At 50.3% G+C, this 27,769-nt stretch overlaps 1 protein-coding gene across 2 annotated transcripts; it reads left to right on the top strand.

Moving 5' to 3' along the window:
- Window positions 1–822: 822 nt before the first annotated feature.
- TGFB1 (transforming growth factor beta 1) lies at window positions 823–27,769 on the top strand. Of its 2 annotated transcripts, XM_077336597.1 has the most exons (8): window positions 823–1,253; window positions 1,468–1,910; window positions 13,745–13,911; window positions 15,834–15,966; window positions 21,410–21,487; window positions 23,787–23,937; window positions 24,755–24,908; window positions 27,419–27,769. In XM_077336597.1, exons 2-8 carry the CDS (start codon window positions 1,517–1,519, stop codon window positions 27,575–27,577), a joined length of 1,236 nt encoding a protein of 411 aa, XP_077192712.1. In that variant the 5' UTR covers window positions 823–1,253; window positions 1,468–1,516; the 3' UTR covers window positions 27,578–27,769. The 2 variants fall into 2 exon arrangements, with proteins under 2 accessions (XP_077192712.1, XP_077192711.1); XM_077336596.1 differs by having other exon boundaries at window positions 823–1,910.

Here is a 27,769-nt window from a genome sequence, read left to right on the forward strand (position 1 = left end):
GGACGGAGGCCAGACTGATTTGGATCGAGGGCCGAAGTCTCATCTCAGAAGGCCAGGAGCTGGACCGCCGCAGCCCTTTCAACTCACAATCGCCTTCCATTCCTCTACCTGCAGCCTGTGAGGTAGGTGGGGCTAAGAGAGCTCTGAGAGAACTGCTGTCAGAACAACTGTAAGAGAACTGTAACTAACCCAAGATCACCCAGCTGACTGTGTGTGGTGTGAGGAATCAAACCTAGTTCTCCAGATTAGAGTTCACCCCTCTTAACCATGACACCACATTGGCTCTAATAGGTCAACAAAATGCATCTGTTAAATAAAAAATAATGGGGAGGATGAGATAATCTGTAATTCTGGGAGATCTCCTGGTCCCACCTGGAGGATAATCAAACAACAAACAAAACACTAATTTGAATCTCCCAAAGAAGCGGTGCTAGATGGAGGAGGGCAGCCCTTCAAGTCTGGGGGTTGAAGTGGGTTAGTCCTTGCAGGGGCATCAAGGCCTGTGTTTGAACACGTTCAGGCCTGGGAAGCGGTTCAGCAATCAGAGGAGGAAGGAAAGATGGACGGAGGGGATGAATTGAGAAGAGAGTGGAAGAGGAGGAAAAGAAAAGACAACAGGAAGAGGAGAGAGAGAGAGAGAGAGAGAGAGAGAGAGAGGACACGATAGCAAGAAACGGAGGAAAAGCGAAAAAGGCTGGCTGGTTTTGGCCAAAGAGCTGTCCAGCGGCCTGGCCTGGCCCGTCAGCCGGCAAAGAAGTTATATAGAGCAGCCCTCTCCTTTCCCCCTCCTTCACTTCCTGGGTGGAGCTGGCACTGAGGAGAGACACTGAGGGAGAAAAACCCCCACCACCACTGCTTTAAAAACCTCACAGCCTGCAGTCAGCAAGTCCTGACAGGAGTGGTGAAATTACAACCTTCCTTCGCTGAGGAAGAACGCGAGCTGGGCCAGCTGGCTCCGGGAGGGGAGACGCAGCCGTCCAAGCGTGCTGGCAAGGCTCGGCCCTGAGGCCAAACCTGGTCCCAGCCTCTTCTCCGTGCCACGCTCCCGAGAGGACTGGGTGCTCGCTGGCCTTGGCAGCTTTCCCGTGCCCCTCCTGCCCTGCCAAGAAGGGATCTGCTGAAGCCAGACGGGGACGGTGTGCCGGCATCACCAAGAGATGGCCGTTAGGGCTGCCGGGGCATGGCGCCAAGGCTAAAGCCGGCACTTTGAAACCTTGGGCTCCGTGGACACAGGCTGAGACTCGATGCCTGAGGTGAGTCTGGGTCGCCTCCAGAGCCCGTTCCGACAGCGTGGGCCAGGAAAGTAGCTCTGTAAAATGTTTCTGGACTCAGTAGGAAGCAGCTATGGGATTTCTGTAGGACTTCTGTGAGAGGCCAACTTTTGCCAAATGCAGGAGGCTGCTTGAGCGAGAACTGAAAAAGAGCCTTGAGAAATTGTGTTCTTTTTTTTCCTCTTTTTTTTGCCAGCGTGTTTTGGAGCAGGGAGCTGGAAGCCCGGAGGCGGGTGGTGGACACGATGCTGCCAGTTTTGGAAAGCGGTAGCAGGCGGGGCAGGGGCAGCTGTAGCCTTGGCAAGCAGCAGGCCATGGGCTGGCTCTTCCTCCTCCTCCTGGCCCTTGAGTGCCTGTGCTCGGCCTTCGCCCTCTCCACTTGCAAGACGGTGGACATGGAGCTGATGAAGCGCAAGCGGATTGAGGCCATCCGGGGCCAGATCCTCAGTAAATTGAAACTCTCTAGCCCGCCTGAGGTAGAGGAAGGGGAGGGGCCTGTTCCAGAGGAGGTTTTGACCCTTTACAACATCACCGCGGACCTGATCAAGGAGAAGGTGACGGAAGAGCCCCGGGAGACCCCCCAGGAAGAGTATTACGCCAAGGAGGTCCACATGTTCAAGATGCTCCCGTCCAGTCATGGTGAGAGAGCTCTCTGGGGACGGGAGGGGTTTCGGAGGGGTCAGCAACAGGAGCTTCTAGTTGGGTCTGAGTTCACTCTGTTTGGAGGGGGTTTTTGGTTGTGCCGTGGTTGTCTTGGGGCAGTGGTTGAGAGCAGCTAGGAGGCAGCTGGGTATCATGGTTAAGAGGGGGCAGACTCTAATCTGGAGAACCATGTCGGATTCCCTGCTCCTCCTCCACAGGCAGCCAGCTGGGTGACCCTGGGCCAATCCCAGTTCTCTCAGGCCTCCCCTCCCTCACAGGGCATCTGTTGTGGGGACAGGAAGAAAAGGCGATTGTCAGCCACTTAGAGACACCTTTGGGTAGTCAAAAGAAGGGGACCATAAACCAGCTCTTCTTCTTTTCTTTAAAACCTGCTGGGCCTACTGAAGCAGAGAGGGTCAACCCCCCCCCCACACACACACACTTTATCCTCATGTTTCTGCAACCCAAATAAACAAGTATAGGAGCGGGACCCGTTAAAAAGTTGGTAACCTCTTCCCAGCACGTTGGGACAAAAACATTCCAACTTCTAGTCTAGGCGTACGGAAAGCTGAGAGGGAAAAAGATTTCGGGTGTCGCAGCAGGGGGCTCTGTGGAAGGGTCACCTGGGGGTGAAAAAGGCAAGCTCTGCGCGTCGGGGAGTCTTAGGAAAGGGACTGAGAATAAAACAGCCGCTGTTATAATGCCCCGTGTGGATCTGTGGTGCGGCCCCATTTGGAATACTGCGTCCAGTCCTGGTCACCGCGTCAGAAAAGGACTCAGCAGAGTTGGGAGAAGGACAGAGGAGGGGGTTGGAGCATCTTCCCCTGGGAGGAAAGGCTGAAGAGTCCGGGGCTTCTCCATTGAGAAAAGGGACGGTTTAGGGGGGGACGTGATTGTGGCCGGGGTGGAGAGACTCTCTCAATGGGCTAGAACTCCAGGGCATCCCAGGAAGCCGATGGGCAGTAGGGTGAGGAGGGACAAAAGGAAACACTACTTGACACACAGAGGGATTCAGGTGCGGTATTTGCTGCCATACGAGCAAACAGCTTTAACAGAGGACATCATCCATGGATGATGTCTGTCGATGGCTGCTAAGTCATGGTGACTGAATCCCAGAGCCAGGAGGCAATATCAGGGACTCAGCCTCTGCCCTATCGTTGACCCTTCAGAGGAACTGGTTAGCCATGGTGAGGCAGGATGCTGGACCCCTGGCCTGATCCAGCAGGGCTCTTCTTATGTTCTCAGTGTCTAAGCAGGACCTTGTGAATGGTGGTCTACAGGAAGGCCTGGAGCACCCCATTTTTCAGTGGGGGTGGGATTTAAGCACGTGGCTGGGAAGATGCCAGTGCGCCCTTCAGACTCAGCCTTACCATCTGCAAAATGGGAATAATATTCAACCATCTCCCAGAGGACGGGGGGAAGAGTCAAAATGATGGGACAAGATGGGATGGGCATCAGTTCCTTATCATCGATTTGTTTTTGAACTTTCGATGGGGAGAGCAATAAATTCAGCCAGGTCAGGAAGGAGATGCAGACGGGAAATTAGAACGGCAAACACTGCTTAGGCCTCTGCGGGATTACTCCTGCCAAGAAATTGGGACGTTTCCTTCATGCTAATTCTGAACTAATACTGGACTTTGCACTTGTAGTTTTTAGCAAGAGGGCTACCCCATTTTTTGTACCCTCCCTGCTCCTGTGTCTTGTCTGGTTCTTTCACATTTACTTATTTTCTGTGTGTGGGGATGCTGTGAAAGGCATCCCTATCACCAAGTCAGACAGCTGCATCGAACTGACAGGCTGCACCGCAAAGTTCTCCTGCGAAATGCAATGAGTGGAAAGCGCAGAGTAGTTGTGCCTGAAGCCGTCTTGCTGCAGCTTGGCTTCCCTTGCCAAAAGAGCACATGGATCAAACTAGTCACAGTGTCTGGCGTGCACTGAGGCACCTTTGAGAAAATGGCCTTCACCAGTTTGGTGAAGAGGGGCAGCCACTAATCTGGAGAACCAGGTTGGACTTCCCCGCTCTGGCTCCATTGAGAGCCAGCTGGGGGACCATGAGCCTGTCACAGTTCTGTCTGAGCCCTCTCAGCCTCCCCTCCCGCACAGGGTGTCTGTTGTGGGGAGAGGAAAGGGAGGCGATTGTAAGCCGCTTTGAGGCCCCTTTGGGTAGTGAAAAGCAGAGTATTAAAAAGCTCTTCTTCTGGGATCTGAAATGGGGGGGGCAGGTAGAACTGGGGGAGGCAGGCTTCTGTGGGTCAGTCGCCAGGCCTGCCAAAACTAAAGCCCTCTGCCCTGCCCTTCACTGTCCTTGCCTGACCAGTTAGAGCAGTGAGATACCGACTTTAAAACTACAGAGATTCCAGGGAGGGAATGGGCATTCAAAAAATGAGAGCCAGCATGGCATAGTATAGGGGTGGCCAAACAGTGGCTTTCCAGAGGTCCATGGACTGGCAGGGGCTCATGGGAATTGTAGTCCATGGACCTCTGGAGAGCCACCGATCAGCCACCCCTGGCATAGTGGTTCAGGGTGTTAGACCCTTGCTCATGCCACAGAAGATGTGCTGGGCAACCATGGGCTGCTCACACGCTCTCCACCTGACCTCCCTCAAAGGGCTGTTGTGAAGATAAGATGCAAGTGAGGACGTTAGCCGCTTTGGGCCTCCACTGGGGAGAAGCGAAGTCACTAAGCAAATGCGTCCAAAGGGTGCTTGACACTTGCTCAGAGGGCTCCTGTTTAATTTCAGCATTGAGATTTAAAAATTAAAAAATAACACCGTTCTTAACTCCTGTACCACGCTGGCTTTCAAAGGACTTGTGAGATCCGTGCAGCCTCTGCTGAGAGAAACAGAAAGCCCTTCCAATTCGCCCCCCCCCCGCCCGCCCCCTGCCAAGTTCCACTTCCTTCCTGCACAGGCCAGGCTGCAGTAGTTTTGGTTGTGCACCGGGTCTGCCCATCAAGCCGGTTCCCAGGCCAAGGCCCCATCTTCTGGTGGTGCTTCTCTGGTTCTGCACATTCAGCTCCATGCCGCCAACTAGCACTGCCACGCAGGAAGCTGAGCAGAGAGAGAGGAGGTTGTGGGGTCTGGTTGGAGAGCTCCCCTTGCTGGGGAAATCCTTGGCCTCCCCGGGCCCCAGTTTGCGGGTAGGATTCTCCGTGCAGGGGGGGGGAGGGGCTTGCCAAACTGCCGTGGGCCTGATTCCTTCAGACAGGGCAGGCCGAACGTGGGGCCTTCAGGGCGTTTGTCCTTCGCTCCTGTGAGGCAGCCAACCTCATTTTGTTTTTTCACGGGCCTGGCTTCTGGACTTGGAGCCCATGGAAACCGACACAGGCACATTTCCCAGGGGAAAGCCCCCCCCTCCCCCGCCGCCTCTCTGTGCCACAGAAAGCAACCCTGAACATCGAAGCTGTTGCTAAAAAGCGCAAGAGCAGGGCCGAAGGAAAAAGCCCACACAACCACCCCATGGCAACCTGGGCCCAACCATCCCCCTCCCCCAGGCTGAAATATTAGCATGCTACTTCGCTCTCTGAAGGGCGGGAGACGTATGGCTGGCTTTGGCCCCCTCCGGAGGCAGGCTGGCTGGCACTCCCCCAAAACAGGGGCACCCCCCCCCTCCAGGCAAAGATGCCAGTTGCCAACTTAAAAGCGGGTGGCCTGCATTGCGGAAGGGGACATGAAACGAATCTTGCTACCTGGATCCGGTGATCCCCTCCCCCCCAACCAGAACTCTTCCTGAGCTGATTTGGGCCGTAATTATCGGCTGGGTGGGGCCCCACTGGCACCCAAACCCAATGGAACTGAGGCCCGCAGGCTGGGGTGAGGGTTTGTACTGTCCGTGTAGTCTCTCCGAAATAAGATGGCATCCTGCCAGCACCTGCCGATCAGGGCGGCTCATTCTCTGTGTCTCAGATCTTTTCTGCATTCCCAAACTGCCTACAACAGCTCTACTCTCCTCTTTACCCCCCCCCCCCCGCCTGCCTTGAGGAGAACAAGTGTTGGACTATGCCTGAAGAGATCCCAGTTCAAAGCTCAGCTTAACTGGGTGACCTTGGGCCAGTCACTCTTTCTCTCTGCCTAACCCACCTCACAAGGTTGTTGTGAAGTTAAGCTGGGAGAACGTCATGTGTCCTGGAGAAAGGGCAGGGTATGTTTTAATGGGCATGTTTTAAAAGTTCTGGAGCAGAGAGAAGAGCTGTTTTTTATACCCCACTTTATACTACCCAAAGGTGACTCAAAGCGGCTGACAATCACCTACCCTTCCTCTCCCCACAACAGACACCCTGTGACTCTCTAGATGTCCATGCACTACAATTCTCATGAGCCCCTGCCAGCAACAGGGGCATGTGGGAATTGTAGTGCATGGAAATCTGGAGAGCTACAGTTTGGCTACTCCTGCAAGAGACAAATGGCACCAATTGTGGCTTTTCTCATGGCAGGCATGCCCTCTGTACAGCTGCCACCTCCAGGCTGGGAAATTCCTGGAGATTCAGGGAGGAATCTGGGGAGCGCAGGATTTAGTGGGCATTTCCACACTTCAGTAAAAATAGCATTACGCCAGCTGAATGGTCCAGCACTAAACATTATTGTGCCTCCAAGCCCCTCCTCACCTTTTTTGCCGTCTTGTTCTCGTCTGCCACCTTTTCACGCTTCCCACCCTCCACAAGCGCTGCTGGAAATGGCGGAAGAGAGCAACGTGCTTTACACGCAACTCCCTTCCACCAGACAGCCCTCTCTCCATGTTTTAAGGGTCCTGCAATGCTCGCTAATTTTTCTTTAAACCATAGTTTTCCGTTTAAATGCCTATGCATCTAATCATAGATGCATAGTAGTTTTTAACACCACCCCTTATGGAATCACAAGTCTTGATACTTTTAAAAATTAATCTTGTTCCTGATTCTGTTTTTTTTTTGGGGGGGGACTTTAGAGAGAGGAATGCTTTGTATTACAAATTTGGGAAAAAAATATTTCTGGCATTGCCTGCACGGTTGTCTGCCTATTCATTGCTCCAGGAAGTCAGCCATTTTTACAAGGACATTCCCATCCTTGGGAACAAGGGAGAGGGAGGCGGGTGCGAGGGCAGGACGAGGCAGGCAACTTTAGGACTTTTGAGCCTCCATACTTTCCCTCTGCTGGTGGCTCTCCCTTAGCTAAGCACTAAATAGACTGGGGAATCCACTTTATGCAATTTCCCAACTAGCGCTTTAAAATGGAGGAGGTAGCAAGCAGTTTGCTGCCCGGATGCTGCATGTTGGTGACGTCATACGGAGGGGCCAGAATATAACAACTACGTAAGGTAAGTGGAGTCTTAAAAAGAGCCTCTTGTGGCGCAGAGCGGTAAGGCAGCCGTCTGAAAGCTTTGCCCATGAGGCTGGGAGTTCGATCCCAGCAGCCGGCTCAAGGTTGACTCAGCCTTCCATCCTTCCGAGGTTGGTAAAATGAGTACCCAGCTTGCTGAGGGGTAAACGGTCATGACTGGGGAAGGCACTGGCAAACCACCCCATATTGAGTCTGCCATGAAAACGCTGGAGGGCGTCACCCCAAGGGTCAGACATGACCTGGTGCTTGCACAGGGGATACCTTTACCTTTACCTTTAAGGTAAGTGGAAATCCCCAGTGGAGCAACAGACCTCCGTGAGGCATTATGCTTTAGAGTCCACTCTTGCAAGCAGCAATATTTCTTTTGCAGAATTGATCTCTATCCTCCGGAGATCTCCAGGTCCCACCTGGGGGTTGGTAACCCTAATCCTCTGCTGCGCCACCTTCACAGAGCCAAGATATGGAGTGACCTTATTTTGGTTCAGTTGCTTGGCCTTTTCTTTTAGAAGCCATGACTACACTATCAAGCAACAGGACTTGGGCATTTTTAAGTCCTGTTCAAGTATTCTCCTGAGCCAGCCCATTGACCCTGGAACCTGTTTCCACCCAGAAGTGGTCGGGGAAAGGCCCACCACAAAGCAGAAAGCAGCTCTTCCCCAAACACCAAAAAGCAGCATCAGCAGCCATTTAGCATGGAGGGCAAACACAGTCTCCGCCCCCCCCCCAAGGCCCTGTTAGCCAGATGGCACCCTTCCGTGCCCTCCTTGTGGACACAGGGCCAGGCTGCTTCCCCTTCATACCTTGTACGTCGCTCCACGCGCTTCCATGACTGCTGACCCCTAACCCAGGACTTGCCTGCTGTTCTTCCAGGGCAGTCCCTACATATGCAACAGGCTTGCCTTTTGGCATGCACGAAGCACCTTCCCCTTTCCAACGAGTCGTTTTGGCCATCCATAGCGTGAAACTGGTTAGTGACGGAAGGGACGGTGTGTATGGCTCGGAGGGAGTGTGTGGGGACATGCTGTGACACCAGAATGCTGAGATGTACCCTTTGCTGCTCAGGCACTTCCTTTTTTTTCAGTGGCTATGACCGCAGGAATTCTGTCACGTTGGTCCAGCATAAAGACTCTAGTTTCAGGCCTGAGTGGAGTAGAAGAGCACACCAATGCCTCTGCGGCCGTGCGCCTCTGGTCCCTTGGCAGTGCTCAGCTCCTTCCCCCCAACTTCCACAAAGGTTGGATTGCTCTGGTTTTATTGCTGGCCTGGGCTTGTGTGCCTCCGACTTGCGGAGGGATGTCACAAGGGAAACTTTTCCCCAGCAAAGGGTCAGAAAAGCTGAAGAATGTGGTTGAGCCGGGCTAAAGTTCAAGGCCTCTGATGTAAGCCGGTAGGCCAAGGCAGAGGAAAACCTACCGGAAGAAGATAGGGATGGTGTGTGTGTGTGTGGGGGGGGGGGGGGGCTGTGGGTTTGGAAGCTTACAGTCTCCTGCTCCCCCTCCTATTGCCTGCGTAACAGTGGATACTAAAAGCTGATTCTTGAGCATCCCAAACTTCTTGAGTGAGGTTCAGTGACACCCTCCAAAGCATCCATTTTCTCTGGGAGAGCTGATCTCTGCAGATGGCCTGAAATTCCAGGGGATCCCCAGGTCCCACCTGGAGGCTGGCATCCCTGCCCTTCCAGGAGAGTTATGAGGCTTGTTGGCTGTTACCAGAGCCTCCCCTCCTCCAGACTAGAAATGACCCCAGAGCCCAGGGGATATGAGGTAACTGGTCCACCTCTCTGTTCATCTCCATTTTACAGCTGAAGGAACCGGAGGCTGATACAACAGATATCATGATGCGTGATATCTGCGGCCGTGCGCCTCTGGTCCCTTGGCTGTGCTCAGCTCCTTCCCCCCCACTCAAAGACAACCTTATCCTCTTATCTTAAGGGATGTAGAAACCTCAAAATAGATTGGGAATTTCCTGGGGCTGGGGGGTGGGGGAATAGTAGAATCTGTTTCAGGGAGACATGGTTATCTCCCTCTCTGCAGCTGTAAAACCCAACGCCTCCGTTCTGAAGCTATCGCAGTGCTCCCCACCCCCAAACGGTTGGCCACGCAGAGCCCCAAATATGGAACTGGGGAGATGGGTGGGTGGGGAGAATTGGGAGCCGGAGTTCCTCAGTTCTTTTCTTAGCCCTGATAGGGAAGCAGCGCCAAACTGGGTGCACATGAGTCGGCTGCAGGCCAGGCCTTTGAAAACCGTTCCCCCAAAAGCTTTCAAAACCTGGCCGTTTCTGCTCATCATATGTTCCTCCCCTTCCTTCGGCTCTCTGTCTGAACACCACATGCGTCTAAAAATGGCTCCCCCCCCCCGCCCCCAACCAGGGCTTCCTGAGTTCAGCATGATAGCAAGAAAAACAAAATCTGAGACCAATCCTTGAATGTTGCAGGGAAGAACTCGCAGGGGTGTCGAATGGAGGCAAGCTAGGATGAGAAAAACCAGTCCCCCGCCCCGCTCCACAGAACCCCTTTGATCAACAAGGAAGAGAAGCTTAAAAATAAACTCTTCCTGTAGTATAAATAGATGCCGGAACTGCATCATAGCGGGTACCAGGAAAAGGTTGTTGGTTGGGCTTTCATGCTTGTGTCGTGCAACTCTTGGAGACCCGGGCTGATTCTGCACTTACTTTTTTTTCCTGCTGTCGATTTTGCTAAATTCAGGTCAATTTTAACCCAGATCCTTCTCCTTCCTCCCCTCCCCCCCAAAGAAACAGAAAGCCTTCTGAGCTCCCCCTCACTGGCAGTCTTCAAGCAAAGGTTGGATACACACTTTTCTTGGATGCTTTAGGATGCTTAGGGCTGATCCTGCGTTTAGCCGGGGGTTGGACTAGATGGCCTGTATGGCCCCTTCCAACTCTATGATTCTATGATTCTCTCCAGGCTAAACAGACCAAGCTCCCTCATCCTTTAATGATATGTCATGGTCTCCAAACTGCTCACCAGCTTCATAGACCTCCTCTGGACTCACTACAGTTTGTTTACACACTTCTTCGATTGTGGTGCCCAAAACTGAACACAGTACTTACTAGAGTAAAGAGGTACCATCACCCAATGTGATCTCAATACTATACTCCTTTTGATACAGCCCAAAATCTCATTTGCCTTTTTAGCCATTTAGTCATAGTGCTATCACATGTTCAACTAAGACCCCTAGATCTTTTTTGCGCATACTACTGCCAAGGCATTACTCCCGCATCCTATAATTATGCATTTGATTTTCCTACCTAAATGCAGAACTTTACACTTATCTTGAAATTCATTTTAGCCCAGTTTTCCAGCCTGTCAAGATCATCCTGTATCCTGATCCTGTCTTCTGGTGTGTTTGCTACCCCTCCCAGTTTAGTATAATCTACAAATGAAATAAGCACCCCCTCTATTCCATCATCCAAATCATTTATAAATATGTTGAATAATTCAGGCCCAAGATAGAATCCTGAGGCACTCCACTCGTCACTCCAAGAAGATGACGAACCATTTACAAGCACCCTTTGGGTACAATGGGTCAACCAGTTCTCGATTCACCTGACAGAATTACAATCCATACCATATTTTACCAACTTGTCAACAAGAATATCATGTGGAAGCTGATCAAAAGCTTTACTGAGAATGTCCAAACCACCCTGGCTTCAGGTGACCAGCGTGGTCTCCACCTCATGGCCAGTACAAAAGCCAGACTGTTATGGCTCTAGGGCTGAATTTCCCTCCAAAAATGCTAGGAGTTGGTCTGCTGTGGCCCTCTCAACTACCTTTCCCAGGAATGCAAGATGCTTTGCAGGTCCAGTGATGGTTTTTTCAGAAGAGGGCATACCACTGCCACCTTAAGCCCTTCAGAGAACTCCCCCAAAGTTAGGGAGAGGTTCACAATCTTCCCCAAAGGGCCTCCTATCCATTGGTCTCCCAATTTGAGCAATGAAGGCAGGCAGGGATCTAAGAGGCAAGTGGTCACTCACACTGACCCTAGCAGTTAGTCCGCTTCGGCTAATGAGAGCCTTCTGAAGCCGTCAAACATTATCCTCCGTGACAACCACGGTGCTTTCAGTACACATTCCATATCAATTGTGGCAGGTAGATCCTGGTGGAGCGACAAGACTTTGTCTGCAAAAAACCTTGCTAATGCCTCACATTGTATCCAATGCGCTAGAATTTCGGCACTCTTCCTCAAGGGCAGTAAGAGATCTAACTATCCTAAATAATTGTGCCGTGCGAGAGCTCGCAGATGATTTCCATGGTGAAGAAGTCATGCTCTGCCACTTACACCGCCATCTCATACACCTTCATAAGCATGCAATAAGATGTCCTTGCTGCCTCGTGAGTTTTCCTCCACACCTGCTCTAGCCGTCTCACTTCCTTCTTCCTCTCCTGAAGCTTCTGGGAGTACCAAGGGGCCTGTTTGAGATGAGGGTGGAGAGGGCGCCAAGGAGCAATCTTGTCAATAGCAGCCGTCAGGTGGGACTGCCAGTCCTCCACCAAGGCTGTCAATGAAATGCCAGAGGGCATTGGGTCTCGCAGAGCATTCAGGAATCTCTCGAATTCCATAAGCCTCCACGGGCGGCATAAAATATGTCTGTCACCCAAACAGGGAGGGGGTGGTGTCCGTAGTCAAGCCTTCACGGTGTAGTGGTCTTACCATGGGATGATTTTATTTGCCACCAGATCCATCTCTACTCCTGCACCAAAGATTAAATTGAGGGTATGGCCAGCCTGATAGAATCATAGAATCATAGAGTTGGAAGGGGCCATACAGGCCATCTAGTCCAACCCCCTGCTCAACGCAGGACCAGCCCAAAGCATCCTAAAGGAGTGGTCCCCAACCTATTTATCACCGGGGACCACTCAACGCCGGGGACCACTCACCAGGGACCACTTAACGCCTTTTACTGAGGCCCGGTGGGGGGGGGGTAGTTTACTCCTCTACTCTCAACCACTGCCCTACCGCTCTCTGATCGCTATGGTAATGTTTAAACATCCCTTCAAAATAAGATACAGACACGTCACAACAATGTACATAAGGAACATTTTATTTTCATGGAAATTTTAACTCATGACAAAGACAAATCAATGGGAACCCTGAGCTTGTTTCTCTGCAACGAGATAGTCCCATCTGGGAGTGATGGGAGACAATGACACCCGAAGTGTATTGTAAAGGGCCGGGGGGGATGAAGTAAAGGGCCGGGGGGGGGGAGAAGGCATCCTTCGGGGCCCACCTTCAATTAGTCGACGGACCACATGTGGTCCGCAGCCCACAGGTTGGGGATTGCTATCCTAAAGCATCCAAGAAAAGTGTGTATCCAACCTTTGCTTGAAGACTGCCAGTGAGGGGGAGCTCACCATCTCCTTAGGCAGCCTATTCCACTGCTGAACTACTCTGACTGTGAAAATTTTTTCCTGATATCTAGCCTATATCGTTGAACTTGTAGTTTAAACCCATTACTGCGTGTCCTCTCCTCTGCAGCCAACGGAAACAACATCCTGCCCTCCTCCAAGTGACAACCTTTCAGATACTTAAAGAGGGCTATCATGTCCCCTCTCAACCTCCTTTTCTCCAGGCTGAACATTCCCAAGTCCCTCAACCTATCTTCATAGGACTTGGTCCCTTGGCCCCAGATCATCCTCATCGCTCTCCTCTGTACCCTTTCAATTTTATCTACGTCCTTCTTGAAGTGAGGCCTCCAGAACTGCACACAGTACTCCAGGTGTGGTCTGAGCTGTGCCGTATACAATGGGACTATGACATCCCTTGGCCCCAGATCATGATGGGTGGGACCAGTAACAAATTGCGAGAACCCCAGTGTTGCCATGGCTGACACCAGGTCCCGGCCAAGTCCTGGGGATCGCGTGTCTGTGTGGACAGTGAAGTCCCCCAAAATTAAACGTTTGGGGTACTGCAACATCCAAGTGATCGCCGCCTCCAGCCGGCCTGGTAGGGAATCCAGGGGTACAGTGGGTACATCACCCAGATAGCCACATTCTCAACTGACTCCCACCCTACACTGATGCATTCAATCCCTAGAATCAGTGGCACAGTTCTTCCATGAGCTTATTCCACCGGGTTAGGGCCAGGCCTGCTGGATCTTTTGGGCCAGGGATCACCAGTTGGTTCAGGTTTGATGCATGTGAAAGCACATACACTGCAGAGAAGGTCTTTCAAAGTCTGCAAAACTAAAGAGCTGTTTTTTTAATACCACGCTTTCTACCACCCAAAGGAGTTCCCAAGCAGCTTAAAAACATCTTTCCCTTCCTCTTCCCACAACAGACACTCTGTGAGTCATTTGGGGCTGAGAGAGGTCCGAGAGAACTGAGACCAACCCAAGGTCACCCAATTGGCTGCAGGTAGAAAAAGAACGGAGGATCAAGCCCAGTTCTACACACTTATGGCAGCCACAATCGACCATCCCACCCCACCAGCCCTTCCTTGTCAAGAGGAAAGAAATCCCTCAGCTAACAAAATCACGTCTCTCCTCCTCTCTTCCCACAGCCAGCTATGATACTCAGTACAAGAGGAACAGCCACAGCATCTACTTTGGCTTTGATCTAAAGGAGATCCGGAGAACCCTCCAGAGTCCAACCTTGCTGTACAGTGCCGAGCTGAGGATGCTGCGTGCTTCAGGAACGTGGACACAGCAGCGGGTGGAGATTTACCAGGTAAGCCGGAGGGCAGGGCAGGGCCAACAAGGATTGGAGCCCTGGGAAAGGGGAAAAGGGGTGCTCAGTTCCTAAGCGGAGTATTACTGATCTGAAAACACTGAAATGTAATCCTGGCTGAGACAGACCTGGGCTGATTCTACACTTACTTTGTTTTTTTCCGTTGTGGATCCTGCTGAATTCAGATTTATTTGAACTCTGGTCTTCCTCTACCCCCCACCCCATTGAAATACAAAAGTTAGGGAAGCTCAGAAGAAGGGGAGCCAAGCGCAGCAGGAGCCTCTTTCTTTTCTTGAACCGGGGGTGGGGGGGATGGGGATGATTGGAGACAGCAGAGGAGGGGGAGTAAACCCAAGAGGCAAATCTCTGCTGAGAGAAGTTAGGGCTTCTGGAGTGCAATCACTTTAAGACCAGCTTTGCAACTGGGAACTAGGAAGTCTTTGAACTGAAACCCTGGCCAATCAGGGAAGACTGCTTTGCTACGAGGCACAGAGAAGGAAGTTAATTCGCAAAAAGCAGAAATCTGCAAACTTACTGATGGCGATTTTTCAAATAGCGAGGGTTATATCCACTTCTGGCTTTTGCGGGGAAAAGGTAGGTCACTCCAGACCAATCGTGCATGTTACAAAGGGAAAATTTAAAGTCCAAAATCAAAGTGGAAATCGAATTTAGTGTAGAAGGCAGGGATTTATTTGAGCTCGGGCAAAAAGCCCTGTGCAGACTACACCCTGGTGATGATGCCATTGAGTTGCATACGAACTCCATACGATTTCCAAGGTGAGCAGAGGTGATTGGCCATTGCCTGACTCTGCATGGTGACCGTGGACTTCCATGAACAAACCAGAGCTGATGCTATTTAACTTCCAAGAACCAATGAGATTGGGCTAGCCTGGCCAACAAACAGAAATGCTTTGCTGCTGCCTTTCTCTGTGTAGCAACCCTGGACTTCTTTGGTGGTCTCCCATCCAAGGACTAACCAGGGCTGACCTGATATCTGACGAGGACAGAGATTTTTTTTTAATCCCAATTTTTGCTTGGTCAGCCCTGGTCTCCAGAGAATGGCACATCTGGTGAAGGACAGTTCTTTCCAAGAACGCTCTCTTACCTTCTCGGCTGGGCTCTTGGGCAGACAAACGGTCAACATGCTGTGAGGAACAGGGGCTTAGAGAGACAATGTTGTGGTTAAAAGCAGGGCCCTCTAATCTGGAGAGCTGGGTTTGATTCCCCCGTCCTCCTCCACACGCACCCACCTTGGGGAATTTGGGGCAGTCTCAGTTCTCTCAGAGCTGTTCTCACAGAGCAGCTACCTTTGGGCTCTCTCACCTACCTCACAAGGAGTCAATTGTGGGGAGAGGAAAGGGAAGGTGTTTGTAAGCCTCTTTGAGACTCCTTTGGGGAGTGGAAAGCGGGGGACAAAAAAAAACAGTTGTTCTTTTATAGCAGGGGTAGCCGGACAGTGGCTCTCTCGATGTCATGGGGATCCGCTGTAGAGCCACAGTCTGGCCACCCTTGTTTTAGAGAGAGAAAGATGGTATCACAGTGAAAGAACTGAAGTTCTGTTTCTGTCTCCCCTTTCTGGGGTATGGGGGCATTTTGCCTATGCGTTTCATTTAAAACATTCTTCTGCCGTTTTCCTACCTAATCAGGGTGCCCAAGGCAGTGCACATAAACCATTTAAATATACATTTGGGAACAAAATGCAAAGTCCTGGAAACATAATGCAGAGTTAAGCCATTTGGGAACAAAATATAGAGTTTAGTCATTGGGGGACAAAATGCAGAGTTGCCTTTGGGGGACCATATAATATATTATATCTGGAATCACAACAGAGGAACAGTTCCAGGCATATAGGATGGGTTGGAAACAGGAGCTGTCTCTTTCACTGACTGTCATCCCACCCCACCCTTCCCTTGTCTTTTCAGCAACAGCTCCAGTTTAACAACATCTCTGCCTGGGAATACCTGGATGGGCGCTTGGTCAGTGTGACAGCTGAGAAAGAGTGGCTGACATTTGATGTCACCCTTGTCCTCCGGTTGTGGCTTGCAAATACTGATCGTGAGTTTAAGAGGCATGGTTGCTGCAGGAGATCCCCCCCAATAAAAACCCCCCGCGGGATAGGACTGCTAGGAAGAGAGATTATGGTACACCTGATGACTGAATACTTGCTTCAAAATATTCATAAGAATTAGGAAGGAGAGCCCATGCTGGTATGGTGGTTTAAGTGTCAGGACTAGGAAGTGGGAGTCCCAGGTTCGAGTCCCCACTTTACCATGGGAACTTGCTGGGTGACTGTGCGCCAGTCACACACACTCAGAGTTGTTGTGAGGATAAAATAAAGACTAGAATCCCATTGAGGAGAAAGACGGGATAAAAACAAAGTTTTAAATAGTTAATTCTCCAAACAGAATGAGCTACGCAAAGCAATTCCAGAGCACTGCATAGACCAGTTAAAAAGCGAACACACCAATGCCAGAAAGAGCTTTCATTAGTCCCAGCCTGGGAGATCTGAGTTCAAGCCCCTACCCTGCTGTGAAGTTCATGGGAGACTGCCATTCTCTCTCTCTCTCTCTCTCTCTCTCTCTCTCTCTCTCTCTTAGCTGGACCTACTTCGCAGGGTAGCTGAAGGGGCAATACTGGCAGGAGAAGAACCACAGGTGACACTGGGCTTCTCAGAGGGAAGGCAGGGTTTAAAAATGGATAGATAGGTGCTCTGCTTCATCAGTGGGCCATGAGTACAAGCAAAAGATTGAGGGGGGTAAGATTCTTACAAAGGGACTGTCCTGGAACAGAGATCAATTTTGGCCAGCAGTGCAGGAAGGGTTCCACCCCCCTGGCAAAGCATCTACTCAGCACGCATCTCCAGTTAAAAGGATCCGGTGGTAGGCAATGTGAAAGACCTTTAACTGAGACCCGAGAAAGCTGCTGCCAGTCAGAGCACAGAATACTGACCTTGGTAGACCAAGGGCCATTCCGCACCGGGATCCATGTAGCAAATTGTTTGCTGAACGAAAAATCGCCATTTTAAATAGTGGAATTCGGCGTAACGCATACCTGCCTTTGTAGTGGAATCCAGTTGCGTTTCTATCGTTTCCCACAGGCTTCCGGTCTCTGCAAAAATCGCTAGCCAGGAAGCGCTATTGCTAAGCTGTGTCCCGCCCCTGGCCGTCAAGCAGCCAATGGGCGGCCGTTATCATGCTCCCAAACAGCCCCTTTCCCTTTAAGGAAGGTTTTTTTAAAAAAAAAACACACACGTTGCAACGAATATGCATTGATTCGTTGCAATGGAGAGACCCATCCAGCTAGCAGGTGGTGTTTGAGCTGCCGTTTCATTGTTGCCACGCTCCCCCCGAGTGAAAAAAAAATCCCCCCCCCCACACGGGCGCAATTTTCGGCTGAAAACAGTGTGAAAAATAAAGTGAAAATAAACCAGCAAACGGGCCTCTGCGATGCTTGTGCTTGGTAACTTTAAACAGAGGGGCTGCAGCCAGGGAAGCCTCGCTGGGTAAACGAAGTCTGGTCCGTTGATCTCCGCTCGCTCGGAGAAAAAAAAATGGCGATCGCTTCGCCGGAAGATCAGAGGAGAGAGCCAGGGGGAGGGACTTTGCAGAAACCGCAACAATGGTAACGCACAGAACTTTCCCGCTAGTGTTGCAGATTGGTTGCAGGAGTGTAGCGCTTTCCGGAGGGTGAATCCACTTTTTGGGATTTTCCTGAAAGCGCTACAACGAAGCGCTTTTTGCAGATCGGTTTCAGGAGTGTTGCAGATTGTCAACGACGTTGTGCATAATGGCAAAACTGTAGCGATTTCAATTAGTAACCATTGTGCTATTTTGGACGAATGCGGAACGGCCCCAAGAAATTGATTCAGTATTCGTGTGTCCAGATGCATTTGTGTGTCCAGATTAATGTTTTAGAGCAAGCAAGACTGACCTCCTAGACCAAGAGTCTGACTCTGGATAAAGCCACTTCATGATTAATCTTAGGGCTGAGTTAAGTTAGCTGCAGAGCTAGCTTTCTACTTGCAGGGAAGCTTTTTGTGATTCGGTGGGATGGGGAGAATGGCATGTTCTCTGTCTGCTGATGGAATTGAACACATTCCATTTTGACACCTCATTCAGTCATAGGAGGCACTTTCGCCAGCGCATGATAGCACCACGTGTGGCAGATATCTTCCGAAGAAGCGCCACAAAGCTTATTGCTTCGGGACTCAGAAATGTAGGGCAGCCTCTCCCAGGTTGGGCTTGTGCCTGAGGTGGGAGATAAAGGCGGAAAACACAACCACTGCAATCTGCTGAGTCGGCAGACCGCGCCCTGGGCCCGCTGCCACTCGGTGTTTTGGAAGAGGTGACTCAAACGGAGCACCGTTCTGATGCGTCAGGCATGTGGCACGCCTCTGTCGGCCACTTTTCTTCTGAGGTGACTGGAGTTGGAGGCAGAAAGGAAAGGAAAGGAAAAAGGCATGAACCAAGTAGTGAGCCTGTAATTTCCAAAGCACAAGGTATTGGATCTGGCGAGCAAGTGGCATTTGCACCACCTTAATGCCAAAGGGTAGCACAAGAACCAGCAGGGAAGGAAAAAGCTGGGAATCTGGAGCTTTGGAGCAAAGGAAAATTTTCATATTAAGAGAATTTGCACCCGCATCCTTCACCACTTGGTTGAGTCTGGCTTCCACCCTCCTTTGCAGCAGAAACAACTGACCTGCTTTGGCTCGCCTCTTTCCTCCTTTTTTCTTGCTGCCTTGGCCACCCTTTCTGTCATTTCCAAGCATATTGCTCCAAGGTTTAAACACCTTTATTCTGTACATGCAAATTTGTTCCTGAGGCTCAGGAGGTGGGAGGCCTTCTGGAGTTGACAGGCACACTGGGCATTTATAAGCCATTTCTGCATAGATAGGCAAAACGCGAGTGGCTTCCTTCTGGCAAAGGTGGATGGTAAATCTCGTGTTTGCAGCCCTCCTCACAGGGAGACCCCTCCTGTGTTTTTCCTCTGCCCTGTGGAGACCTTTTGCCTCCTGATGAGGCTGCAAGGGAAAACAAGCTGAACTTCTCCCTCCACTCCTTGCCTTGTCAATCACAGCAAGCCACCAATCACAACACAGCAGTTCTCTCATGGGCTGAAACCTCCCTCCCCCAGCTGCGAAATTAAATTAAAAAGAAAAATGGACACTTCCACGTTGATATGCAGTAATGCCATAACACAGATGCATCTTTAACAAAATCAACACTGCCCCATTGCTATGGAGAAATGCCAGAACAATACAGCATCCCCCACCCCCTTTTGGGGGGGATTTGTAGTTTTTTGCCTTTTATTTCTGTCTGGGTGGATTTCTGAAATGCTGCATATTGTTCTTGAAGCCCAAGAAGACATTTGTGCTAATGGTTGACTTTAAAACAAGCTGCTTAGCACCCTGTATGATCAACAGATGGCAGCCAATTCACTCCCCCCCCCCCCCGTTTCCCAGCTCATTGTCCACCTCCAGGAGACGCAAACAGGACTGTTTTTGCCTGCCTCAGTTGTGAGAAGGCTGGACAGGTAGCTGAAGCCCAAAAAGACATTTTACGCTAATGGTAGGCTTAAAAACAAAGCACACACATGGCTGAATAATCTGGAGAAAGCTTCTTGATCACCCCCCACCCCCCACCCCGCCCTTCCCAGCTCATTTCCCACCTCCAGAAAGCAAAAACGGGGCTGTGTTTTGCCTGCCTGATCCCAAGAAGACCGTGAACACTTTAAAGAAGATTTTATTTCACCTTGGATAGTTTAGGATTGCGGTCGCACTGCAACACGGACTGTGCCATTTAAAAGAAAAATTACTCAAAGCAGGAAATGTAGAGGGGAGGGCAGGACAAAGCTGCTGAGACTATGGCGCGTTTCCCCCTCCATACAGTCTTTTCCCTGGTGGCTCATGGGTGGTTCGTAAGATTAAGGGTGGTAAATCCACTTTCCTGGATTTACCACATATTGCAATTTAAAAATGGCCAAATCGTGACCCAGCAACTGGTTGGCAACATCATATGGAGGGGGCTGAATATGCTGCCAACATGCCAAGGCTGACCAGGAACATTATGCACATGTGAAAATAGCCTCACACCTGCTAAATAATGCCATTCCATAGAATCATAGAATCATAGAGTTGGAAGGGGCCACACAGGGCATCTAGCACAACCCCCTGCTCAACGCAGGATCAGCCCAAAGCATCCTAAAGCATCCAAGAAAAGTGTGTATCCAACCTTTGCTTGAAGACTGCCAGTGAGGGGGTGATTCCCACTAGGCTCACCACCTCCTTAGGCAGCCTATTCCACTGCTGAACTACTCTGACTGTGAAAAACTTTTTCCTGATATCTAGCCTACATCGTTGTACTTGAAGTTTAAACCCATTACTGCGTGTCCTCTCCTCTGCAGCCAAAGGAAACAGCATCCTGCCCTCCTCCAAGTGACAAATACTTTCAAATACTTAAAGAGGGCTATCATGTCCCCTCTCAACCTCCTTTTCTCCAGGCTGAACATTCCCAAGTCCTTCAACCTATCTTCATAGGGCTTGGTCCCTTGGCCCCAGATCATCCTCGTCGCTCTCCTCTGTACCCTTTCAATTTTATCTAGGTCCTTCTTGATGTGAGGCCTCCAGAACTGCACACAGTACTCCAGGTGTGGTCTGACCAGTGGTCTGACCAATGGGACTATGACATCTTGTGATTTTGATGTGATGCCCCTGTTGATACAGTCCAAAATGGCATTTGCCTTTTTTACCGCTGCATCACACTGCCTGCTCATGTTTAGCTTACTATCCACCCCAATTTCAATCCACTTAAGCTACAGTTTGTAAGTGGATTTTGCCATTTTGCACTGTAAACTCCAGTTGCAAAATGCATTGGAAGCAGATTGGAAGTGCATTGTCCTATTCCACACCTGCACTTTCAATACAGTTTAAAAGTAGACTTTTCTGTTTCACACAGGAAAATCCAACTGCAAAAGCACACTGAAAGTGCATTATCCAACATGTGCGGAATAGGACCAAGTGTGAAAGGAGACATTGTGTGCAACTGTCCGGTTTTAAATTTGTAGAACTGTTTGCCCCCCACCCCACCCCCCAGAGTTATCACGCTTCTCTTAAAACATCCCATTCTCTCTTAGCAGGGTGATTCCCACTAGGCTAGTTTGGTGTAGTGGTTAAGAGTGGCAGCCTTTAATCTGGAGAGCCGGGTTTGATTCCCTGCTCCTCCTCCATATGCAGCCAGCTGGGTGACCTTGGGCTTGTCACAGCCCTGATAGTGCAGTTCTCACCAAGCAGTCCTGTCAGGGCTCTCTCATACCACTCTCACAGGGTGCCTGTTATGGGGAGAGGGAAGGGAAGGCGATTGTCAGCTGCTTTGAGACTCCTTCGGGTAGTGAAAACCGGGGTATAAAAACCTACTTCCTTTCCTTATAAGTGTGTGGCTGGGGCTGACTCCCCTGCTCACCACTGCCCAGTGCTCTTGTAATATAAGTGTTTGTGTTGTAGAAACTGTCGGCAGATTCCGCCTGAGCTTGCAGTGTCCCTGTGGAGAAACTCCTGAAGAACTGAAAGTGGACATAGAAGGTAAAAACTTGAGAAGGGTTGGAGTGGGACAGGAAACCCTTAATTACCTTTTGCCTATCAGAGAGACAAGCTATTCTCCTGATTTCTTTTAAACAGGAGCATGGTTGTTAAGAGCAGTGGCCTGTAACCTGGAGAATCGGCTTTGATTCCCTCCTTCTCAACATGCTGCCAGCTGGGTGACCTTGGGCCAGTCACAGTCCTCAGAGCTGTTCTCACAGAGCAGTTCCCTCAGAGCTTTCTCACCCCCACTGGCCTCACAGGGTGTCTGGTGTGGGGAGAGGAAGGGGGCTGGGCTAGATGACCCTGGCTGTCCTTTCCAACTCCATGATTCTATGGTTCTACAATCCCTTTTTCCCCATGCCAGGACTGTGCTGAGCTCACTTTGTTTCTGGGGATTGGCAGCTGGGAAGGAGGAGTGCCATGACCAAGGCTGAACCACTGCATCTGTGGCAGAGGCTAGGATTTGAATGGAAAGAGACCTTGAGAACTGAAGAAATCTCATCTGAGGCTATGGTTAGGTTGTAGCCCAGAGGTCCCTGTCCTTTTTGAGGCAGTGGGTTATATTTGGAATTCTGACACATTATGGTGGGCACAGCCACAAAATGGCTGCCACAGGAGGCAGAGCCAACCACAAAATGGCTACAGCTGCTCACCTTGAGTGACACAGAGAAGATCCCTATGCTGTGCTGGCAGCCTCTGTCAAAGCAATGTTTTGTTTTCATCCGTGCAGCCAAAGAATCTCCAGTGGCCAGTCAGAAGCCTTGCTGGGGAAAAGGAGCCCTACCTGACCCTGTCCAGTTTCTAATGACAGCAGGAAAGAGGTGGGCGGGTGCCATGTCGCCCACAGAACCCTGTTCTGGCCTAGATAATTTGTTGGATCTGTAGGTATTCGAACACCGGAGAGAAACCTGTGTCCAGTTCCTGTGTTGGAAAAGACACCTTCTGGTCCCAGAGTCAGGATGACCTCTGTGAAGCCTGGCTCAGCCTGCATACTTCTCCTTCGTTACCTGCGAAAGCCAGGTGTCAACAGCTGGCAAGTGGTGTCTCAGCAGCTCCTGCCATCAGGACAGGACTTGCCTGAGAATGAAGACGTGGGAACTTCTTCCGCCACGCACGTCTATTGTATGGGGAGGCGAGGGGAGGAGAACGGTGCCTATTCCAGTAACCCTCTATTAGGGCACCCCATGTGACCCACACTGTGGGAAAATCAGTGGTGGGGCAACACATCTTTCCCTACATCTGCACGCTCCCGGAGGTCCGTCAGATAAAAATAGGTTGGGGAGAGAGAAAGAGAGAGAGAGAGAGCGCGAGTCTTGCTAACCGTGCTGCGCTCATACCAATTCCAGGGAGCTTGCTGGCCGGCACTCCCCTCTTAGGACTCCAGACGCTTCACTTCAAAACATATTTCAGGCTTTCAGGAGCGGAAACATGTTTGCTCCTGCCCCAAGTAGTGTTCTCTTGGAGGTTGATACTTGGCCAGACGAAAGGTGGGATTGAGATAATCTGACCTTCTTTTGAAACATGAGGCGGGGGGGGGGGGGATGAATTTCCCTCAACCTGAACCCCGACCAGTCTACACAATATTTTGCAGCACAAAATAACCGTAGTGTGAGTGTTCCCTTGAAGAATTCTCACTTCTGCACTAAACGACAACTATCAGGAGGGGAGAAGTGATCCTCAAAGTTCGTTCCTGGCTGCCCTGTGAAAATGCAGTGGCCCCACGCATTTCATTTCACTAAAGTTATCTTCATGGCACAGCAAACTGCATCTCAATTGAGAGCCAGCTTGGTGCAGTGGGTAAGAGCAGTGGCCTCTAAACTGGAGAACTGGTTGTGAATCCCCACTCCACCTCCTGAAGCCAGCTGGATGTGACCTTGGGCTAGTCACAGCTCTCCGAGCTCTCTCAGCCCCACTCCCTCACAAGGTGACTGTTGTGGGGAGAGGAAGGGTAGGCAGTTGTAAGCCCCTTGGAGACACATGAGGCCTACTGGATGACCACGGGCCAGTCACAGTTCTCAGAGCTCTCTCAGCCCTACCTACCTTGCAGAGTGTCTGTTGTGGGGAGAGGAAGGGAAAGGTGTTTGTAAGCCGCTTTGAGACTCCTTCGGGTAGTAAAAATCAGGGTACAAAAATCAGGGTACTTCATTGCTCAAGTTGGGAGACCAACAGCTCTTCTTCTTCTAAATCTGTGCCACAGTATTCAAGAGGGAAGAAGGACACTTTTTCAGTTTCCATTGACCACTGATGGAGTGGGAGTTTCGTGAGCTAATTCCGCACCCTCATGCTTGTTGCTTTCCAGGCACCAGATCCAAGCGGGGGGACCAGGAGAGCCTGACCCATACGCAGAAGGTGCCCTACCTGCTGGCAATGGCGATGCCCCCTGACCGGGCCGACCAGATCCAAAGTCGCCGGCGTAAACGAGCTGCCCCCGGCATCCAGTACTGCAGTGAGTAAGTATCAAGGCAGGAGAGAGCCAAGAGGGGGCCCATGTCACCTGGGCAATCCAGCTGTCGACTCCAGGAGAAGCCACTTTGGTCAGTTCAGCTCAGAGTTGCCCACTCTGACCAGCAGTTTCTCAGGCAAAAGTCTTCCAGCCTCCTATTCTCCTTGTGTCTGCAAAGCATGTACTTTACCACTGCACCATAAGCTCCAGCCCTCACTGCATTACTAAAACATATAAAGCTTCTAGAGTCACAGTATTGATATTGCCTGCTCTGACCAGCAGCAGCTCTTGAGGATGTCAAGCAGAGAAAGGTCTCTTCCAGCCTCTGCCAGTTGAGATTGTTTACCTGGAGATGCTCTTGATTGAATCTGGGACCAAAGCATGCATTCTGCTACACTACAAGGGACCCCCCCTCCCCAAACTACCCACCTGCCTTCCCCTGTTCTGTTGACTCCCCATGAAGAAGGAAGCACATACAGAACGGGAGCCTCTTTGAGAGCTGAGACAAGCTTTGCTGGGGGTCAGAAACTGGGAACCCCTAGATCAGGGGTAGCCAAACTCAATTGACCATGTTGGCAGGGGCTCATGGGATTTGTAGTCCATGGAAATCTGGAAACCCACACTTTGGCCACCCTTGCCCTAAATTCTGTCCCCACATGAGCAGGAGATTGAGACGTGGGTCTAGCGAGTTATGAGTGCAGGGAGGTTACCCCCTCCATACTCCAGGGCTTCTCTGCCAGGCTGTAAGAAAAAAGAATTAGGGAATGGTGGATAACAGGGGAAAGGAAGGGGCTCTCCAACACCTTTGGGTTCTTCTTTTCCAGTTTGGCTGAGAAGAACTGCTGCGTGCAGCCCCTCTACATCGACTTCCGCAAGGACCTGAACTGGAAATGGATCCACAAACCCAGCGGCTACTATGCTAACTTCTGCATGGGGCCCTGCCCCTACCTCTGGAGTTCAGACACTCAGTACAGCAAGGTAGGGAGCAAAATACCCTTCTCGCATCTTGATGACCCGCCTGCCCCGCAGTCCCTTTTCTACCCTTTTGCTAGCCACTAGAAACATGATAGACTCAAGAGGCCCCCCCTGCACTGTTTGCCTCAAACCCATCCTGCGGTCTGTTGACGCCAAGCCTTGCATCAATTTTGGCCGGTCTGCACATTGAAGGATCCTGCCTGAACCATTTGGTTATCTTGGAGGCTCTGTTTCAGGCCAGTCCACTGGGGTGGCAGTATAGAAATCAAATTAATATTAATAATAACAACAGCTTGGGAAAGGGCCTCCTAGGTTTTGGCCCCCAAACTCTGGCTCTTCCTCTCCAAAGATCCATCTGTCCCATTCTGTTGACGTCTCCCACTGGCGTTCTGTCTGGCACTCCCCAGGGATCCCTCCTTCGCGACCAATGTTTTAATTGTTGCCTTTTATGCCTTTGTAGGTCTGTCAGCTCTCTTTTTCATTGCTTTAACAATGCATGTATTTTTTAAAAAATAACTTTTGTTAATAGAACATATTAAAGAGGAAAAAAGCAGAGAAAGAAAAGATACATAAAGGAGAAGAAAATGCTTCCAATTTTATCTAAGATAAGATAAACATAAATCAAACTAGTTATCCCTTATGCCAGTCTTTCTCAGTCAGAGTTTCATGAAAACCTGGGGCCATTCCGCACTCGTTCAAAATTGCACAATGGCTGCAAATTGAAATCGCTACTAATTTGCTGTTATGCACAACATTGTTGACAATCTGCAACACTCCTGAAACCGATCCGCAAAAAGCGCTTCGTTGTAGCGCTTTCAGGGAAATCCCAAAAAGTGGATTCACCCTCCGGAAAGCGCTACACTCTTGCAACCAATCTGCAACACTAGCGGGAAAGTTCTGTGCGTTACCATTGTTGCGGTTTCTGCAAAGTCCCTCCCCCTGGCTCTCTCCTCTGAGCTTCCGGCGAAGCGATCGCCATTTTTTTTTCTCGGAGCGAGCGGAGATCAACGCACCGGGGAGCCTTCGTTTACCCAGCGAGGCTTCCCTGGCTGCTGTCCCTCCCCTGAGCTGTTTTAAGTCACCAAGCTCCACACAGCCCCGTTTGCTGGTTTATTTTCCCTTTATTTTTCACTCTATTTTCGGCCAAAAATCGTGCGGGGGGGGTATTTTTTTTTCACTCAGGGGGAGCGTGGCAACAATGAAACGGCAGCTCAAACACCACCTGCTAGCTAGATGGGTCTCTCCGTTGCAACGAATCAACGCAGATTCGTTGCAAAGTGTGTGTGTGTTTTTTTAAAAAACCTTCCTTAAAGGGAAAGGGGCTTTTCGGGAGCATGATAACAGCCGCCCATTGGCTGCTCATTTGATTGACGGCCAGGGGCAGGACAAAGCTCGGCAATATCACTTCCTGGCTAGCGATTTTTGCCGAGACCGGAAACCTGTGGGAAACGATAGAAACGCAGCTGGATTCCACTATAAAGGCAGGTATGCATAACGACGAATTCCACTATTTAAAATGGTGTTTTTTCGTTCTGCAACCAATTTGCTACATAGATCCTGGTGCAGAATGACCCCTGGAGTTTCTTGATGGCCCTGGAAGGATTTCCCAAATGGGTGGGACTTAATTATTTTTTCTATATTTTTTAAAAAATTTGTTAAACATTTATCAGGTGATATGACCATAAACTACCATGTTGATCTGCCCCTCAACCCCCAAAATGGTCAATGATGGGCCTGAAGGGGGTGGGAAGGGGAGGGCCCCCAGGTTGGCATATCCACAGCTCTGCTTTCCAACCATGTCCTGCATGATCTGGGGACCTCTGGGGTTTCTCAAAACCTGAAGAATGTTCCAGGAATTTCTCAATGGTCAAAAAGTTGATTATATAAAAGGAATAAAACTTCTCTTTTTTCTATAAGCTCATATTTCCCCCATCCTCAAAACCATACACCTTTATTTGTTTGTTTGTATGTTTGTTTATGTTTATATTTATAGGACGCCCCATTGCACTTGGTATCTCAGGGCGGCTTACAGTGATATAAATACGATAAAGCCATTACATACATTTTAAAAAAATAATAGAAGCATTGTATTGCAGTGTAGGGGTGCCCAATCCAGGTGCCCAATCCTTATGATATTTTGGTTCCTCTGGGCAGACCTGCCTCAACCCTATGCCTGGTGGAAGAGCTCCGTCTTGCGTTTTTGTTCATATCATGCAAAATATCTACGAGAGGTTTCCAGTTAGCAACAAATACAGATGAATTAACAAACTAAGTTTGGTACACAACAATGTCTGTATTTTTGTGAGAGAAAAATCGGTTTGTAAACCATTTGTAAAAAGCATTCGCTGGCAGATGCTCATGGGAATTGTGCTCTTCTGGAGGGCTGCAGTTTGACTACCCCTGCTACATCTTGTAAACAACCTCATCAGCTGCTAGAAAGCCCTCCACTTGGAGAGATCGTTCCAGAATCAATCGCTTCTCAGTAGACTGTTCTTTACTCTCCTCCTCTGTAGGTTCTCTCTCTCTATACCCAGCATAACCCATCGGCCTCTGCCTCACCTTGCTGCGTTCCAGATCAACTCGAGCCGTTAGGGATCATGTATTACGTCGGCCGTGGCGCCAAGGTGGAGCAGCTCTCAAACATGGTCGTCAAATCCTGCCGGTGCAGCTGAGGGCAAGGATTTGAATCATGGACCCAGCAAATCCCCTCTGGGCAGGTTGGAATCTTTTCAAAATCTTGGCAGAGAAGGAGCCCAGGACTGAAGGACATTCAGGAAACCCATCTTCAAATCCTGATGTTTTTTTTTAAACCCAAACCTCATGCCTTAAAAAAGATTTTTAAAGGGGAAAAACCCTTCCGTGAA

This window comes from Paroedura picta, chromosome 5, assembly GCF_049243985.1.
Source record: "Paroedura picta isolate Pp20150507F chromosome 5, Ppicta_v3.0, whole genome shotgun sequence".
NCBI classification, from domain to species: Eukaryota; Metazoa; Chordata; class Lepidosauria; order Squamata; family Gekkonidae; genus Paroedura; species Paroedura picta.

What these genes read in the sequence shown, in the direction of transcription:
- TGFB1 (XM_077336596.1), top strand. Translation starts at nt 1,517, where the DNA reads ATGCTGCCAGTTTTGGAAAGCGGTAGCAGGCGGGGCAGGGGCAGCTGT. An exon ending in GATGCTCCCGTCCAGTCATG is followed by an intron (nt 1,911 to 13,744) that starts GTGAGAGAGCTC and finishes CTCTTCCCACAG; the next exon opens with CCAGCTATGATACTCAGTAC. An exon ending in ACTGAAAGTGGACATAGAAG is followed by an intron (nt 21,488 to 23,786) that starts GTAAAAACTTGA and finishes GTTGCTTTCCAG; the next exon opens with GCACCAGATCCAAGCGGGGG.